The sequence below is a fragment of the Aquila chrysaetos genome, chromosome 20 (genome assembly GCF_900496995.4).
Source record: "Aquila chrysaetos chrysaetos chromosome 20, bAquChr1.4, whole genome shotgun sequence".
Lineage (NCBI taxonomy): Eukaryota > Metazoa > Chordata > Aves > Accipitriformes > Accipitridae > Aquila > Aquila chrysaetos.
In genome coordinates this window covers 24,779,941-24,799,267 of record NC_044023.1, presented here as the reverse complement: position 1 = coordinate 24,799,267, position 19,327 = coordinate 24,779,941, and the positions used below count along the sequence as shown (strand labels likewise).

Here is a 19,327-nt window from a genome sequence, read left to right as displayed (position 1 = left end):
CAGATAAGCACAGCCTTGCAGGCGAGGGGTGGGACAAGAGGTGCATCAGCTTGGGGTGTTTCTCTGGTGGGCAACAGGATAGGGGCTAACTTGAGTATTCAGGCTTTTTTCCATATTGGGGATCTCATTCTGCTGTGCCCTCCTCTGAGCACGGCATGGCTAGAGTTGCAGTCCCTGGGTTTGCTGCCGTGCTGCCGAGGGTGCTGCCGTGGGACCTGTGGGACCCAGAGGGAGCTCAGGGCTCGTGGTGGGGCTGGTTGAGTCCAGGGCACAAACTCCAAGTCTCAGGCCTCAGCAAAGCTGCAGACTCGCATTTGGATCTGCGGCCACCAAACCTGTGCCGGCTGCTGTGCCCGTGGCATAGACAGTGGGAGGTGGCTGATGCTGGGCAGCAGCAGTCTGGCCAGACAGGACCAGCTGCTGGAATAAGGCTGCCCATTTTTTGGGCCTGAACCGTTGGAGGGTCATTGCTCTGACAAGATTTCTGCAGTTTATGTGTTGCAAGTAGCACTGGAATACAAATCTTTCAATTCTAACTCAGAAGCAAAGTTGCCTGAAAGTCTGGATTTTGCAAACACGTACCTCTATTATTTGAAGGAAATTTGGAGCTTGTCTTCCCATTTCTGCCTCATCTCTGTTTAAAGTATTATGGTGCTTTGTACTGCTCCCTTCTGGAGCAAAAGGCTTTGAGCTATTAGATTTTCATCCCGCTGTCTGCTGGCCGCTGCCAACATTCAATGGGTTGTGAGCTCTTAGTGGCCAAAAGCCATCTCTGGTCGATCGCCTAATTAAAAGGGGCCATTGAAAACCTGGCATGTTCTAGAAAATGGCTGTGTGTAGAGTGATCTTTTTAGGAAGAGTTGGGAAAAGTTTACAGTATAATGATAGTGCTCGATGAAGAAGGGGAGATGTGAAAGATGAGCGGTTTTTAATGTAATATAAAATAGCAGTTTCCAAAGTTGTTTGACTCGTGAGTCCCTGTCATCCTTCAACATGTCTCGTAGATCCAGATGTTAGCTGCAAGCGGTACAAAGGCACCAGCACTGGTGTGCTGTTGCCTGTGGTTCCTTGGAGAGCGGTGGACCCAAGTCTGGGAACCAGCTCACACAGGGAGTGGGCTTGGGTTGGGCTTTTGGCAATTAGTGTGGCCAGTCATTCAATGGGAGGGAAATTGTGGCTAAATCTCTGCTTGAGGGGACAGACACCTGCATCTGGAGAGCAACTGATACAGATGATTTCTTCCCTGCACTTTTTCATTCGGTTTGAATCGCATGTGTCCCTGGGGTGAGCCAAATGGCGAAAGGCTGGGATGGGTGTTCCGGCGCATTCCTCCTGGGATTCCCTCTGCCAGGAGAGCACTCCAGCTGGTGTGCCGGCTGCCTCGGAGCGCTGGGGTCCCTGACTGCAGAAAGGCTATTTGGCCACTGTCAAATAAGCTGCTGAAGAAAGTTTCAAGCTTTGGGGAGGAGCTGGGGTTGCAACCTTATGTCCCTGGGATCTCCTAACTGTAGTGTCATTTTTTGCTGAGATACAGTATCACAGCAAGCAGCAAAGCTCAGTGAATCTTTCCAAATAACTTTGGAAACATCAGTTTCTACAAATCTTGAAGTCAAAATATAAAATGGTAGAGAAGAGGAAAGCCTTCCATACTTTAACCAAATAAGAGAGGTGCTCAGCTACTGAATCCAGTAGGACCATTAATTTTTAACAAATTTTGAAATTATGCTGCTGATCCTAATTTCCTAACTGGGGGGGACAGGGTGGGGAGTGAGGACCTCCAAAGACAAAGCTGTAGAGATGCAATACTGGCAAGTCAACAAGTACAGTGCTTTCAGAGAGATGCCTGGAGAATGGCTTTTGCTTTGTACAGGTGCCATCTGTGAGAGGAGAGTATGTGTGCGAGTCCAAGGAGGCGGCACTCACACCTTCATTCTTTGCACTTTCCATAACCATCCTTTTAACCTTGAATTTTCTCAGTCCCCAAAATGAGGATGGAGGTCTCTATCTTGTGCATTAGAGTGGAGGAAGGGTACACCTGTCAGCTGGGGAAGCAGTGCATCTGCTGTAGACCACGTCTTTATGCCTTGGTCACTTCTGCATTTGGAGTGCTCTGTCAATGAGCAAAAAGGCTTTTTTTAACATTTCCACGCCAACCTACCGCAGCAGGCTGGGTGCCGGGAGCAAGCAGTGGTGTTTTGTTTCTGGGCACCGGTGCCGATGCTGCTGAGCAGGCGATGCACGTGGTGGTACCTGTGGAGGACGCCTCTGTGGCACGGTGGTGTGGAACAGCGCTGCCGTTCAGAGGCAGGTTTTACTGAGGGTGCATAGAAGAAGAGTAGAGTTCTGCTTATTATCTCAGAGCTTAATTGATTCGGCAGAACTAATGAGGAAAATACAGGAAAACATTTACTATAAACTATTGCTAAATGAAGCAGATTTGAACTGACACATGCAAAAGACCGGTTGTGTTAAGTAAGAAGTTGTTACTTTAATGGATGCTTTTTTCAGCCCAGAATCACACAGATATGCCTTCAGAGCACTCTGAGCATGTAAAGTGCTAAGTGTTAGTAGTAGCAATAATAAAAAAATAACCCCCGAAGATCGAGGAGCCAAACTCACGGTTCACCCAGGACTCCTCCCTGTGGAAAGGAGTTTGAATAGTCTGAGATTGGTTACTGAAGCCAAAGCTCAACATAAATGAGAAACACAGCTTGAGTGGTGGAAGAGGGGGCTCTCCCAAGGAAAGAGCAGCTAAGAAAATACAGCCTGAATAAATCAGGCGTCTTAATCCAAACAGTTTTGAGGGGGACGCGTTAGTTTGGCTTCCAGAGCAGCGCGGTGTCCTTGGGACAAGGCGTGCTCGGGTGATCCGTTCTGCTCCTTGCCCCTGGGGAGTGGGGCAGAGGAGCCGTGTTTCCAACGGGGGTGAATTTAAAGGACATACAAACTCTTGCTGCTTAAATGCATGCTATTTTGACTATGACAACCCCTTTGGAGCCTGTTGTTCGTTAATCCCTCTGCCTGCCCATTCCTGGGGGATTTGATTGTATAATCTGAAGTATTGTATTTAATGCAGGATGAAGGCTAACATAATAAGCTTGACCAGTCTTCCTGGCGGCATGAAGGATGTGCAATTTCAGTTAAAAGACTGCTACTCTTTTATATTCCTCTGCTTTGAGCAGTTCCCCGTGCAGTCGCACGTGCTGCTTCAGCTCCCCGCAGAGGGGAGTGCCGGCATGTGCCAGACCCCCGGCTTGTGTGGAACGAGGAAGGGGGACCCGTGCCGGGGCTGCCCGGGCTGGGGGGAAGGTGTTCTGGGGGAGGGCTGTGCAGGCTCCTGCCGACATTGCCCTCGGCTTTCTTTACCAGTAGTTCAGCCTAGGGGTCAGCACTATGGGCTTGGGACTTGGGGAGTGATGGGTGGCCGCGAGTCCGGCCAGTTCCCACAAGAGGAGGTGGCAGAGGAGACCGAGGGGGGTAATCACACCGTCTAGCTGCAGGCATCCAGCTTCAGTGCCGCTGCTGGAGCTGAGGCTGGAGCCTCTGGGGACTCCTTGGAGCTCTTACATCCTCCCTAACACCCTGAGGAAGGCTCCCGGGATAGACAACCGCCGCCCTTTCCTCCTGCACCTGAAGTGACACAGCAGAAGATGGATGGCTGCAGGAAGCCTGTGTTTGCTCAAGCCGTTGTTGGGCTCTGGCCTCACTATAGCAGACTGACTGGCTTTGCCTGCAGCCCAGTTGTTCCCCGGTCTTGTCCCAGTCCTTCGAGTCACCTGCGTCTTCCCTCTGAGACGGGTCCTTGCAGGCAGCAGCCAAGCAGGCGTACGTGAGGTCTGTGCGGGGCTGCCGTTGCTGGAACAGCAGCCAGAGCTTGGGTTTCACCCTCCGAGATGAGATGCAGCGCTGAGAGCATCTTCTGGCGTTTCAAACCCCCTCACCGCGGGTGGTTTGAGGGCTGCGGTGGAGGTGAACGTGACTGCTGCTGCTTCGATGCAGTGGTTTGGCCTGCCCCAGGCTTGGCCTTGAACTGGTTGGAGGTCTGTCTTTGCAGACTCTCTGAAAACAGTTTCTTGTTGGCTTTCGGGGGCTGGTGGGCTCAGCCTGTCGGGTCAGCTCTGGCCCTGAGTCCGGCTTCAGGCATGCGATCGGCCGAGCCCATCACCTTGTAACGGGTGAGCACCTCGACCGTTGCCGAAAACTCAGAAATCAGTGAAGGGTGGGACACGTGGCACGGGCACTCAGGGCTGCCGGGCATCTCGTGCCTCCGATTGTGCAGGTTCCCGAGTAATTCCTGAACAGGTCTGAGGAGATGAAAAGTCCCAGGAGAACCACTGGTCTGCAGAGTGCTTGCTGCACCCTGCCTTCCCCAATGCCCATCGGTCCTGTGCTCACTGGGCTTCCCTCCCGGTTCACTCTGCTCACTTCATGTGAGGGACACAAGCCTGAATTCCTTGGTCGTTTTAATCAGGTGAATGTCCCATGTGAAGCAGCCAAGAGTGAGGGTTAGGAGCTGGCAGGAAAGAAAAGGGTGGGAGTCGAGAGTAGAGAGAGGGAAGAATGAGTTTTATAAGACGAGGGGGGAAAAAGCTTTCCTGTAAAATACAAATGAAGACAAGAGGCTGAGAAACTGCCAGGCATCAGGAGCTCTGCAGAAGCAGAAGGAACACTTTTCAGCACGGGGGTGACATTTGTCTGCGGTGGAGGGAGGAGCGGGTGCACTGACATGGTCATTTTTGTCTCGGCGCGGCCGATGCGAGTCTGCCGCCGGTGCCGCTGGCTGTGTTGCGGTGGATGTGCGTTTGGTCGGGGAGCGGTGCTTGATGGGGATTTGACAGAGGGAACCTGGTGATAGTTTTTCGTTAGCGATTACTTCTCTTCAGCAAGACGTTAACTTTCCTGATTGGGGGCTGGAGGCGATAGTCGTCCCCGCTGTTGCCCGTGCGGGGGTGAGGCACGTGGGGCTGCATGTGGATTGCTGTGGTTTCCCAGGGCTCGAACCAACACGGAGGTCTGCAGGAGAGGTCCCGAGGGATGCTGCCGAGCAGCTCTCGTGCACGCTCGGGGGAGCATCCGGGCAGGCCCTGCGGATGCTGACAGGCCCCCCGGCATCGGCATCGGTCGGGTGGTGCTGATTTACCTGCTGCGACTCTGCCTCCTGCCGAGTCGAGATACTGTCCGGCTGGAAAAGCTGCTGGTGTGGTAGAGCCGGGACTGGGGCTCCCTGTGGGCAGGACGTGGTCTGCGTTGCCACTGAGAGCAGACAGATGGGTGTTTGGACAGCCCGTTACTGGTGGCTCGCGTAGCACCGTGGGCCAGGGCTGGCACTGTGCAAACATGCAAAACACAGGAAAACTGCCGCTTCCTCGCTCAAGAAACTTGTGGTCTAAGTACACAGCGAAACCAGGGTGAAAATCTCATTTTAAGCCTTTTTTTAAGCACATCTGCTGTGCTGTGGGGGTGCTGATTGCTTAGTGTGGATGATTCTTGAGAAAAATCAGTAAGATTGATTTTATCAGAAGTTCTCAGCCCAAGTACCTCGACTGGCCAAGAGTGCACATTGATTTGCCTCCCATTGCCTAAAAAATATGATGGGAAGTTAGAGGAGCTCTGTGGTAATGCCTGCCCTTGGAGCAGCACTACAATTAGAGACTGCTTACGTCTCAAGTGCCTTAACAGTAGAGTCCTCTTCTGAGGATGACATTTTCCTCCAGGCATCCCAAAAAGCCTGTTTTTGACAGCTCTGGTTGTGACGCTCCAGCAGATAAACGCGTGATTGTGTGTACAAACTGCTGGCAGCACTGGGGGGTTCCGGGATGAATGGGCTCTGCCTGGGAGGGGTTTCATGGCCAGTCTGGGCTCTGCCCGGTACAGAGGAGGGCTTGTACTTTCCGTTTTCGTAATGCAGCCGGGCCGGCTTGCCACCATCTCTCGCTCTGCCCATTTTCCTATGGTGTCTATGCAATATTTCCATGTTGGTTTTTAGCCTCTCCCTACTGTTCAACTTTGAGTCCAAGTCCTGCTATTCTCTTCAGACGGTGTCCAAATTATTTTGAATATTCTCTCTGCAATCAGAGATTTCCCTGAGTCATACCTAAATGTTCATAAAAGCCTAATGGTTTATGTTAAGGAAGGCAAGAGATAAAACTAGAGCCCTTTTATCACAGACTTTAATGGCCTGAAAATGTCAGTTGTGTGGGAGCAACTGCCAAATTTTGAGCCTATGAAGACGATGGCTAAGTCCCACAAATCAACAAGTTTGGAGCGGATTATCGGATGCTGGCTGTGTCATTTTCCCAGGACTCCAGGCATGCTAGAAGCCAACACTTTAATCCGCTCTGATACGATGCATGAAAGGGGCCGGACTCCCTTTCCACTTACTGCTGCTCCGCGAAGCTTTCAGACCCCTGCTGTAGTAGAGTCAGAAAAGCTTTCCTGAAAGCAAAAGCTGCAGGGCTTTTTTCTGAACTGCAGCCTGCTTTTGATTCAGAAATAAACTCCATCTTTGCTTAAGACCTATTTTTAAGGTCACAAACACAGGATGCAGAAATCAGTACGTTTCATGGTTTTCCTGAGTGCTGCCTCACCACTCCTCTTCCTCCTTCTGTTTCCAGCAGACTTCCTTCCCGAAGGGACATCCTGCATGCCTGCCTCTGGGGCGTAGCGCCCAGGGCTGGGGAGCTGTAATGGAAATTCTGGGAAATCGCTTTTTCTGCTTCTTTTAGGCTTGGGATAAAGAAGTGAACTCGCACCGTGAAAATAGCTGAACTCTTGAGCACTGATGTGGCTGGAAATCTTTTATCTCTGTCCCGCTTTGTTTTTGCAGTCGTGCTCAGGGGTTAATCTGAGTAACCCTCCTCTTAGATGTGGCTCCTTGGTTTGAATTAATTTGCATCACTTGTGAAATTTTTCAGAAATACCAAGTATGCCCTCCTTGCAGGTGCGTGGGGTGACAGCAACGCTGCTTGGCCAGTGCTGGCTGTGGGTTGTCTCCAGCTCGTGCCCGAGGTGGCTATTCATTAGTGTCAAAGTGGCAGAGTGAAATGTTTTGGGTGCAGAAGGATTCAAATCTATACTCGCCCAAAATTTCCGTGAGTTACTGAGTGTCCAGAGTGTGTAGCAGAAAAATAGTGGCAATGCCGTGAATGCCCACAGGGTTGTTTTAAAATACAGATGATAGAAAGAGATTGGTTTTGGAAGAAAACTTAAGGTCTATGCTTTCCCCGCTTCAGGGTAGGGCAGTTTGGTTTAAGATGGAGCAAGATTTAACCCATTCCGCATGGAGAAAGCCTTTTAGCACAACCTTTAAGTGCGATTTCCCAAGCTGCACTGACTGCCTGGTGCCTGCAGAAGGATGTGACTTGGCCGTATCCTGTTTACCGTAACGTGACAGAGTTAAGATGTCCCCTCAGTGCTGTGGTGTACAGACAGCAGCAGCACAGTGTGTCACCGCACCCGGGGACCCGAAAGAGGGAAACACCATATGTCTCTGCCTGCCCGTCTGTTGGAAGAGCTGATGTCATTTAAATAAAGGTGTTTCAGGGGAAGGATGTATGCAGCCAGAATAAAGCTTGGCCTGTGTTAGAATAGTTATATCCTGTTTACCGTGGAAAACACTTTGCACTGATATTAGCTCTGAAATGCGTAATTTATAAGCAGGCAGGCACAGCAGATAAGGAACTTCCCGTGATTTCAGCCACCTGTGAGAGGAAAGGGCTGTGTCCCTCGGGCTGGGAGGCGGCGAAGCTGCTGGCAGACAAATGCCGGTACTGGCTCCCTGGGCAGCTGCTGCGGAGACGAGGTGCTGAGCATCCCTTGGGCTCTCAGGTGGCCTGAGGTGCCTCTGTGCCTCAGTTTCCCAGCAGGAAGGAGCCTTGTGAGCTTCAGGTGGCTAATATTGGTAAAGAGTAATGAAGAGGGGCTAGAGATAATCATCCCCAAGACAAATAAATAAACCCAAGTGCATTTCTAAAGGTCTGGCTGTGAATGAAGGGGACCATTAAATCAGAAACATGAATGGCTTGCTGTATCCTCTGTATGGTATAAAAAAGTTGTGTTGCCCAGTTAAGGGGGAAACATATGCGCTTAAGAATTTGGGCTGCAATTTTATTTTTTAATAGACTGAAATGCCGTAAAACTGCAAAATGCATTTAGCAAAGTCACTTGGACCCAGAACACTTGATCCTTTCGTCTCGGTCCCATGTGAACCGAGCTGCAGCTCCAAGTGTGTTGCCTTCTGCTTGGCACTCGGTTTACCAGAGGAAGTTTTTCAAATCAGTCTTTGTCACATCTGATGCAACCAGCAGCAGCAGCGGACGCGGGGTCTGGTGTCTGCTGGGGCACAGGGGACCAAGATCCGGGTGGTTTCATGGAGAGGACCCAGTCTGCCATTTGCAGCAGCGTGCTTGCGCTGGTCCAGCAGCAGGGAAATGAGCCCTAGATGTGTCTGCAGCGGCACGCTCCCTCCGGGCAGGGGGTATGAGCCGTTCTGCAAAACAGGGCAATTTGCTGTGTGCCATTGCACAGAGGGTGCTGTGGGTCTGTGATGGGATGGGGTACTCAGGAAGCCAGTGCTGTTTGCTGACCAGCAGCTACAAAGACCAAGAGCTGGCTGGCACCTACAGTTCACACCCAGCCTGGTGGGGTTTGCTGCTGTCTTCTCCCATGCAAAGAGGAGGAGGGGGCAATGCCATGGCCTGCGGTCCCCATGCCGACTGCACCCCCCTGCACCAGACTGGCCCTGGCCACTGCAAAGAGGTCACCGGCCCTGTGGTGGTCTGGCGGGGGCTTCCTTCCTCCCACCTGCGAGGGGATGTCGTCCCTCGCTCCCAGAGACACAGCCCAGTTGCTTCGCATACGTTTTGGATTTTAGCAAGTTTCTTCCCCATTTTTGTCCAGGGATGTTGCTGTAGCGTGGCACCAACCCAAGACATGTGGTCGTGCCCAGGAGGGCGGACAGGCACAAGGTGGGAGGTGCACCCCAAACTGGGGCCAGAGCGGAGAGGTGGTCCTGCCTGGGTCTCACGCTCTCACTGCAAAGCCTGAAGATTTGCCTAATCTTCTAAACCGTCTGGAGAGACGGGAGAGCTGAAGATTTAGCCTGGTTCCATTAATGAAATAATAACGATAATAAGGGAATTAAAATACAGACCCTCGTGCACTCAGCCCAGGGAGCAGGGACTATGCTAAACAGGCTGGTCATCAAATTCTCCTGCCTGGTGGAAGCATGTGGTCCAGTTTCTTAAAAGATACAGCCTCAAATCCCTGCATTTCTTCTGCTTAAATTAGTACTCCTTATTATTTTGGAAAGAATATCCATGTTATGGCTGAGTTCAGTAAGGTGTAGAATGTGCTTAGTTTTAGGGGTGTGGGTTGCAGTCGGCCAGCAGTCTCTTGTCTGGAGTTTTGTATAAGCACTTCCCGCAATCAGGGCCTTAATTTGGTGTGCTTTCAGGCAGCCTGCAAATACCCGCAGTTGTCGGCATGTCAGCCCCGCATGCCCACACCCGGGAAGGGTGACAGCGCAATTGCGGCTTAAGATGAGCCTGAAATGACACTGTAGATGATGTGGTAATGGCCCTTGAAACATGCCCATGATTTGAACGGCTTCGTCTGCACCCACAGCACTTCATAAAAGCTGCTGCAGGAGTGACAGCAGGTAAATTGTCGGCAGCGAGACTGTTGTGGTGTTCAGACATTGTTGAATCCATTCACATTGTCTGAGCAGAAATTATAACAGTCTCAGAGGATTCAGGGTGAGAGTGGTCATAAATCTTGGGTGTGTCTCGGCAGGGTAGGAGGAATATGAAGCATCAGTCCCATTTTCAAATGCTGCTGCCATGCAGCAACTGTGCTAATTAATTTAGCACAGGATAGTGAAGTCTGTTGTCTTGCTCTGGGCCAAATGAGCCAGATGCCTGCTCGCAGACAAGGCTCACAGGTCAGGAGTCCTTAACAGTTGCCCCCTGCCTTTGCCCCTTGGCACCTGATAGCGAATCGACACGGGAGCCTTGACGCGGGCCTCGTGCCCCCGGTCGCCAGCCCTCGCGCGGGGCAGCTCGTCCGCCGGGGCCAGCCCCAGCCGTCCCGCTCGGCACGGCGGTTCCTGCCGGAGCTGGGCGCCTGCTCGAGCTGCAGCGCCTGCCATCCTGCTGTCCTGAATTTAACTTTTCTGTAGCAAAGGCAGTTCCTGCTCCCCCAGAGCTTCGAGGAACAGCTTGAAAGCAGAAGCCAGAGGCAAATAATGAACATCTTGTGGTCTTGGGCACGGGGCACAGCTGTACTTGCTCCCCGGGGCATGGCGAGTGGCTGCGGGCTGAGGCTGTGGCTCCAGCATTTCTCGGCAGAGTTTCACAGCCGCTGCTCTTCCCTCCATGTCCTGCAGTGCAGTGCCTCCTCCTGCTCGGCAGCTCCTCCATCCCATCCCATCCCAGTGGAAGACCAGTGGAAATTTTGCTGTTGACTGCAGTAGCAGCAAGATCAGAGCCAGGATTTACAGTCCTGAGAGTTGCCAGCAAGCTTTTTTCCCCTGCCCCCTCCCTTGGCTCTGTTTTCAGTCACTTCCTCACTTAGTCGCAGGGAAATAATATTTTGAGTTCTTTTATTGGAGAAACTTCTTGCTTCACCTTTTGTTTGAGAAGGAAGGAGCCGGAGATGGCTGCCGGGCTTGCAGCCACCCCAGCTGAGCACGTGCTCCTGAGTGCCGATCCCAAGCTCTGACCCGCGGGAAGGGGCACCCATGGCAGCGCTGGGGCGGTGCGCTGGACCAGCCCTCTGCGGGCAGAGCAACCACCTCTGCAAGAGCAGGCGGCCACTGGGGAGGGCTCGTCTTCGACGGGCTGAGAAACCTCCCTTGCAGCGCAGCCCCCGCTGGCAAGGGGCTTCCAGCACCATGCTGGAGAAGAGACCTCTGACTGCTTCGGTGGGAGAAGGAGGCAGGGAGCCCCCTCATCCCCTTTTACTGTTGCACCAGACTTTTGTGTTGAGGTGCGGGTGCTGCTGCAGTAAACGGGCCTTTGGCTGGAGGACGCCCTCCTGGGCAATCCCAGTGCTGCCCTGATCCTGCCTATAGCATGGGCAAGGGCAGAGCTCCTCCGACAGCCCGTCTCCAGCAAAGCCTGCTCTGGATGTGGCTCCGAGGGTAGATCTGGCAAGCACAAAGAAGATTCTATTACAGCTCTTTGCTCCTGTATTAACCCGTTACATGTTCCTATTCCATCACTCGGTAGTGAGGAGCTTTCCCTGGGCGCAGCAGGGCCATCAGCAGTTTGCCCACACTGAGCCTGAGGCAGTGATGGCGGGGGGGACCTGCTGGTGTTTGCTGCAGCCCACTGACGTGTGTGTCTCTCCGCAGCTGCAGCCGGAGCAGCTGGACTGTGGAGCAGCGCACCTTCAGCACCCACTGGCCATCGTGAACCCCGTCACAGCGACCCCCGTGTTCACCTACAGCGGCCTGACCGCGGTGGCGGTGGCCAGCGTCAATAACTACACCGTTGTGTTCCTGGGCACTGCCAGCGGAGGACTCCTGAAGGCAAGTGGAGCGCGGCAGCACCAACACGGGGGGAGCCAGGGCTGGGGGGACAGGGAGGACGGCGGGGCTTCCCCTTCCAGCACCTCTGGTTTGCACAGAGGACAATGTCTGTTGTCGAGTTTGTCTGAGCGCCTGCTTTCATTTGGCAATGAAGGAGTAATTGGATGCTGCTGTAATCTGTGCAGTGATATATGCTGCCTGGTGACTGGTGGCCGTTAATTACTGTTCAAGGCTGCTATGCGAGCAGGATGTTCTTGATGAACCCTATACTGGAAATGTTATTGTGCAGCATTTAATTATTAACAGCTCTTCTAATAAATTCTCCCTCCGAGCTGATGGCTTTTGAAGGCTCCATGTAGACAGGGGAATCACCAAGAGATGCTTCATCACAGCTGAGTCCAAAGCAGGTGTGAATCCGTGCATCTGATAGAGTATCTGTTTTAAATAATGTGCCAAAGGCAATGTATGGCAATGCAATACCCTGGCTCCAGAGGCAAGATGCAAGGCCAAGGTTTCAGTAACTTTAGCACTTGAAGTTTGCCAAAAAAAGTTTTGATTCCAGCCAGCCACAACAGTTTGATGAACTCTCAGCAGCGAAAGTCCATAGAGGAGAGGAGGGGAAAAAAGCCCTGGAGCAGAGACACAGCTGATACCTGCTTTGTCTCAGCCTGGGGTGAGTGGTGCATAATGTGGAATACTGGATCAAAATGCTTGGAGAGAAGAAAACTGATCCAATCTCTTCCCTTGTGTCCAAGTGCTCCTGGCAGAAATGTGGGAACCATCACAAAGAAACTCACAGCTTTGATTTTTGCCTGCAGGGGCAGGTAATTCGTAAGGGTGGGAAGAAACTGGCACCCTGGCCAGGTGCACTGGGCTGGAGAGGCACATGCCACACGCAGCGCAGCCCCTGTTCACACAGTATTAACAGCTCTGCTTCCATTATCATCTCGGAGAAAGCAGCCTTATCTGTTGCGCCTCCATTAGGGAGAGGCTCCTGGCTACCCTTTGCTGGGATAATTTGCTCAGATAGCTCTAATCTAATTCTACAACACAGCTGCATAACCAGAAGCCCTTTTACCTTCGGGGCTCCTTATTATTTGGCACAGGATACAAGATACTTTGCGTGAGTTATCATTCAGATTTGCTGCCTGAGAAAAGACAGCAAGGGGGCAGAAATAGTGCTCGACCAGCTCCTGCCAGCAGCAATTATGGCTGCCAGGGCTATGTATGGGGAATTAATCAGATAGGCTGCAGACGGGCATTTCACGAGGGCCATTATCAGTGCCACATCCAGCAGTCATTAGAGGAAGAACAGCACTTGAGAAGCGGTGGCCAGGGCAAGGTGTGCCAGGATGCAATGCCCTCGAAGGAGATGGGGGGTGGGAAGGGTCTGTTCTGGCATGTCCCCACGTGTCCAGGTCTGGAAGTCTGTAGGCAAGGTGCTGTGCTGGGGTTACCCAGAACTTCAGCCCACTCTGTTCTTGCCAGCGCCAGAGCAGCACGTGTCCTCTGGCGTGCCCCAGCCCTGCTCCAGTGAAAGCACTGGTGGTCTCTGCCCCTCTGCGCTGCTGTGGTGGCTCTCCCCTGCAGCCCGCAGCTCACGGGGATCCAGGGAATGTGCCTGCGCAGTGAAAGCATAGGGTAAACAAGCCCAGGAGGCAGCGGGACCTAGGGACAGGTGCCTAGAAACAGCCAAGCGTAGAGCAAAGCTCAGCAAGAAGAGAGAGAGGATGGTCGCAAAGCTAAAGTGGAGGGTGTCGGGTCTTGGCTCATGGGCATCTTGGGTGATCGCAGGCAAATTATTGAGCTTCTGGATAGCCAGCTTTTAAAATGGGAATAATGATAGTTCCCTTCTTTTTTCTGCATAGTAGCTTGCAGTGCTTGCATATGGTTCTTAGCAGAGGGAAGCCCTCTGCTTTGAGCTTGTGCTATCTTACTAGGACATGTCGGTGCTGCTGTAGTGTAAGAATTAATTAATCCTGTGTTAATTAATTAATCCAGACTTTAGAAAGCAGAGACACGCTGGGTCCTTACAATTATTGCCTTCCCTTGCTAGTAAGGAGGTAGAAATTTTCCTTGCTCCCTTTCTGTTTTAAGCTGAAAAGTGACTGTCACGCAAAATTGTGTAGCCCTATTGTTATTTCCTCTCAGCAATGCCACATTTAATTTGCTGAGTTTTCAAGTCAAATGCCAAGACATTCTGAGATCTGAAAGGCAGGCTGATGCTTTGCAGCCTCTTCCATCACTGCCAGCGCTTCAGCTGGTGATTCATGAGGCAAGGTAGGATTCGGCTCTCCTGCGGCAGCTGCCACGGTCTTCTGGAGTTAGCAGAGATAAAAGCTTCTTTTGGCCAGGAATGACAACACTTAATTTCCAAATACGCAGGGAGCAGGGGATGCCATGTTGTACAGCCCTGTTGCCGATTTTCACTGTTTTTCATTAAGCTTTGGAAATGCATCGTTCTTTGTAAGAGAAATGCACATATGTGTGTAACAGGGCTGAAGGCTGGTGCCACTTACGTTAGGGTAAGGCAAGAGTAATGCTGCGGTGGCCTGCTGGAAACAGCCTTGCAGTCGAGCCATGCAGTGGGTAGAACCTTAGACTAGAAGTTTTCCAGGCAGCCTTTCAAACAGAGGGCTTTAAACAGAAAGACCAAGGGCTGCGAGCGTTGTTCATCACTGAGCAGGGCTCCTGGCCGTGGCCTGAGCTTTCTGGACCACTTAGTGCCTTCCCTGTGGCACAGAGCTGGCTTTTCAGTAAAGCTCTGTGTGTGCAGCCTGCAAAGTGTGTAGAGATTTACAGCGCTTGAAAATGTGGAACACCATTAGATACCACTTTGATTCTTGTTTATAACAGAGGAAAAGTAATCTCCCCATAGTGTTTGAAAAATGGTCTCAGTGAGTGGCTTCTTCTCACTACAGATTAATCTGGACAGTACCATGAAGGTTATTAGCAGGAGATCCATTTCGGTGGCTTATGGAGAGCCTGTCCACCCCATCATGCAGTTCGACCCTTCTGATTCCACCTACCTCTATCTGATGACCTCCTATCAGGTGAGATCTTTAGTCTTCAGCAAAATAGTCCTTTGAACATCATGCATTTGAATTAGCATTCAGCACTAAGCTGGGAGCAGGAACGGACAATAAAATTTGCTTTAACATTAATGGGCAGAGCCAAGAAGTTCAGAGCTTTGGCTAGGGTGTCAAAGCGCTTTCCGGAGGGGTACGTCTGCCTGTCCATTCTCCTGCACGGGGTGGAGGTCATGCCGAGCAGACCGGCTTGTCAGGCTTTCTTGTCTTTGTGGTGGCCAGGTAGAAAGGAGAGCAAAAGATACTGAAACCGATCCCACTTACGTGAGTGCAGAAATAAGCAGAGGTTGTGTCTGTATAGAAACCTGAAAATTACAGTACACAGTCTTTAAGGACGCTTTTGGGAAATCCAACAGACAAAAAGTCTGCCTGTCAGAAATGATCCTTGGGGGAGATTTCTGCTCAGCCTGGCCGGCAGGAGGGCTGAATGGGAGGAGGGATCTCTACGGAGACCAGGAATGCCACAGCAGGTAGAAACATGCAGTCTCATCTCCGTCAAGTGAGCAGGGGAGGAAGTTGAGAGCTGAGCGCTCCAGGCGCTGGTGGTTTGTCCTGAATTACATTTTAATCTGTCAAAACAGATGCACAACTACAAAATGTTATATGTTGCATTTATATTTTCCAAGCCCTAATTCCCTGCAGATTGGTCATTATCATTTCACAGAACCCTCCTGGGATGCCTCTTTAGCTGATGTTTCAGTCTGTCTCAGCTCCCAGGCTGGGCTGTGCACCTCATTCGGGCTTGATCAAACACCCAGTGCGGTGTGCTGGTACCACTTGTGATGCTTTCCTCTGCTTCTTTTCCAATAAACCAGATGACTTGATTTTTCTTAGGTGGAATTAGCATCCTGGGAAGCTCCCCAGGAGCTCGACGGGGTTGGGGTGGGGGTTGCTGCACACTGCAGGGGTGCAGGTAGAGCGGGGGTCAGGCCAAGGAGCCCACGGTCAAAGGTGCGCTTGCATGGTGGGAGCTCAGGGCTCTCAGCACCTCACGTTGTCAGTCCCTGCCGTACCGAGCGACTCAGTTTTCCTTTACAAATGTTTAGAAATCGAGGGAGGAAAAAGCAGAAACAAACACATGCTTTCTCTCCAACTGCTCCTGCTGAGCAAGTCCCCAGAGGTACTTTGATTTCTTTACAAATTAAAGTTTCCAGAGTGGTGTTGCTTTCTGGTCATTTTGTAAATAGCCAGATAGTGTTCAGCTCTGTCTAGAAAGGAGCTTTCTGCAGGTCTGAGAGAGCTTTTCACAGGGAGAGACAAGCTGTGAAACCACCTCCACCTGACACATCAGAAAGGTGTGGTGTCGCTCTCCGTAGCCTGACCATCACACTTCTATTGCCAAGGTGCCAGCTGAAAAGGAGCAGCTCAGTTCAGCTCAGCGCTGCTGTGCACCCCACAGGGCGACTATGCTGGCGGCAGCAAGCCCTGTCCCTTGGGTGTTCTTACCTGCCACGGCGTGCGTGGCTCCCAGGCTGGGACGGGCTCTGCTGGGGGCACCGGCAGGGCAGCGGGCAGCTGCCTGTGCCAGTCCCCGTGCAGGCTGGTTGTACAGAGACCACCCGCTTCTGAGCGGTGTGGGGTGGAGGACGACGGTGCCAGGGTCTGCTCCTTGTTGTCCATTCTGTAAGGCTTGGTCCAGGCTGATGAGTAAAGTAGCCAGAGATGCTGGTGTCTCGTCACTAGCTATGCGTGGCCATACCAGCGCATCCCAGTCCGGTTGAGTGTTTCTGTGATGTTGTAAAACATTTGGAAGCAGTTGTGCTGTTGTTGTGCAGATGACGCGGGTGAAGGTGGCTGCCTGCAACCAGTACTTGACGTGCACGGAGTGCCTGGCTGCCGCTGATGCTTACTGCGGGTGGTGCACAATGGAGACCAGGTAGGACTGGTTGTGTCCTAGTGTGCTTTGGCGTGTCCTTTGGCCCTCGAGCCCAGGCAAGAATTTCTGATGCCTTTAGTATTTCCACACAGTCATACTACCATTAGTCTTTGTCCATTTCTTACGAAATATGTGCTTTTAAAAACAATTGCATCTGGTCTCAAATGGTTGGGGTGCTCTTGAGAGCCAGGATTTAACTGTAGCTGCTTTGTTATGCTGCAGTCAGCTGCCAGTGCAAAGAGTATCTTGCAGGCATCCAACCATGCGACTGAGAGAGCCAACACCCTCTTAAAGACCGTCTTTTGCCCTTGCAGTTATCATTTATGAGTAGGAAACAATCAACACTCAGAAAGGGATTTACAAAATTAGACTCTGTGTTTACAAATTGAAGAAGTCGGACAAAATGTCACCTCCTCTTCAGTTCTGGGTTCAGCCTGGCCTGCTCTGGCTTACCCGGAACCCTGGTGCCCCGTTGATGCTGGTGGGAGTAAGTGCTCTTATCATGGCAACCAGACACTTTAAATATAGCAGCAAAGCTTTAGGCTTAGCTGCATGGATGGAGGAAAAATATGTAGGCATAGGATTTTCTCAGGATATTCCCTCACAAGGAAGTAAACATTTTTATCACCTGTTCTAAAAATAATCAACCACAAATTGTTCCGCTGTTCATTGCAGGTGTTCTCTGCAGCATGAGTGCACAAACTTCACAGGGGCCAACTTCTGGGCAAGTGCAAGTGAAGGAGTACAGCAGTGCCCTTCCATGACCATCTTGGAGCCCGAGATTAATATCGACAAAGAGAACCCGGTGCGTTTGATGTGAATACCAAATTAATCATGTGCAGTGTCCCATAGAGTCATTACCTGCTCTCAGGGCTGATAAATATCCATGCTCCTCTAGCACAGCAGCACAGCTCCACGTGGCTTCGATATGGGTTGTGGGGATGCTGAGCTCTGTTGTATGCTACGGAGTCAGGCCAAGGTTCTCAAAAGCGCCTGGAGGTGACCTCGGCACCCTGGAAGCCAGCAGGATGCCAGCTGCTGAGCCTGTAGGTGAACAGGACTTCTAAAGCTGCTACACTAAACACACTGGAGAGATTTGCAAAATTTCAAAATACAGAAGATCAGCTGCAGACAGCTAAATAAATTCATTTTCTGTTTTTGTATTGTTGCTATTTTAAACAATATTTAAATTTAATTTTAAATGTTTTCATCAAAATATTTTTCATTTAAAGACAGACCCTCTCCCAGTGGCAAAAATCTCCCTGTGCCAAACTTCTCGACCAGCCCTAACATGGGGAAATTGCTCATAAATAGGCAGAGCCCAGACCAGAGCTGGATCCCACGGGACCCTAGCACCGGTCCGGCTCCACTTCTGCCACGCAGGAGCCGTGGGCTGGGGTCTCCAGGGAGTCACCCTGCTGACTGCAGGGGAAGCCAGCCGAGCATGTGGGCTGCGCGTTTTCCTGAGTTGCCCTTCTCAAAAGCATTCCCTTTCTGCAAAACTTCCCGTCCCTTCCCCTCGGAGGCTGACTGCAAAAAGAAACCCCTGCAGCCAGCGCGGCCCTTGTGTGCGGGTGGAGGATGCTGGCTTGCGGCCGGACCCCCGCGGCCCTCCCAGCAGGCTCCCGCCAGCTCAACACCTCCTGTCCCTGGTCCCTGCTACGGACTCGTGGGTGCTGGGAGGCTCAGGCACTCAGAAGCAGGGGTTAATTTTATTCTGCTCTTCCTCCTCCTCCTCCTCCCTCCCCAGAGCTTTGGGAGGCAGCCGGGTGGGAGCCCAGCCCAGGAGGACGCAGGAGCGGGACAAACAGGGCTCGTGCGGGCAGCGTGGGTTGAGGACAGCCGGGGCGGCTGGGGAGGGTTTAGCCTTTGCATCCTGCTTCCTCCGAGTGGTCGCCCAAGGAAGCCCTGGGCTGGGTTTTCATGCCAGCTGCAGTTGCTGGAGTTCGTGGTGACAGAGCTCTTACTGCTGAAACAAGGTTTTGTATGCAGATGGCTTTTCAAGTTCAAAGTGCATAAAATGAAAGAAAACAGCTATCTGTGGACTTGTTTTGGAGTCGCTAGCCTATGAAAAGCTTGTAAAACATGGACAAATTCTAAATATAATTTTCGGTGATAATAACTGATTTATTTTTTTGTCCAATATAGGCCCTGATAATACAAATAAATGGGACTATCCCGAACCTGAATGGAACAAATATTTCATGTGACTATGGAAATAATATCCACACGGTAGCCAGAGTTGCTGGAGATTATGTAAACCAATTTATTTATTGCAGTTTACTTCCACGTGAGACATATCCAGCATTTCCAGACGACCAAGGTATGTAGAGGAAAACAAGCTCGGTTCATTCTAACCACTTTTGTGGACATAATTTTTCATAGGCTTTTTTCTTTTTTCCAATTGTATGTGCAGATAATGCATACAGGGAAAAAAAGACCCAAGCTGCTTCTGTTTTATATGGCATATGACTTTAAAGTGTAGGAGTTCCACCATCTTAACACAAATTGACAGTATCTCAAACCTATCAATTTTTGTTTTAAACATCAGAATTTAAAAGCCAGTTCATGTACTTATTTTATTAAGATTTATCTGGTTAGAGCTTCTGCTTTAGATTTAGTAAGTACTAAAACAAAAATGTTTTAGCCCTGGGGAAATAATGTTGCTACTCATATTGATATTTTCAATTGCTTTTGTTTAATTTCCCTCCCGAACATGCGCTACCTTTCAGGAGAAGTTCTGGAAGAAGAGCAAGTGTGTACCTAAAGGCAGCTCAGAAACTCTTAATCCTGTTTATGCAATCAAAAGCCAGACTGAGGTCTTCTAGTATC

At 51.1% G+C, this 19,327-nt stretch overlaps 1 protein-coding gene across 1 annotated transcript in view; it reads left to right on the top strand.

Annotated features, from left to right (window-relative positions):
- PLXND1 (plexin D1) overlaps positions 1-19,327 on the top strand; it is an 88,456-nt gene that overhangs the window by 10,963 nt on the left and 58,166 nt on the right. Inside the window, exons 4-8 of the mRNA XM_030043757.1 lie at positions 11,354-11,530; positions 14,452-14,583; positions 16,395-16,495; positions 17,171-17,300; positions 18,644-18,818. Of these exons, the coding sequence (XP_029899617.1) occupies positions 11,354-11,530; positions 14,452-14,583; positions 16,395-16,495; positions 17,171-17,300; positions 18,644-18,818 (715 nt within the window). The remainder of the gene's footprint in view (positions 1-11,353; positions 11,531-14,451; positions 14,584-16,394; positions 16,496-17,170; positions 17,301-18,643; positions 18,819-19,327) is intronic.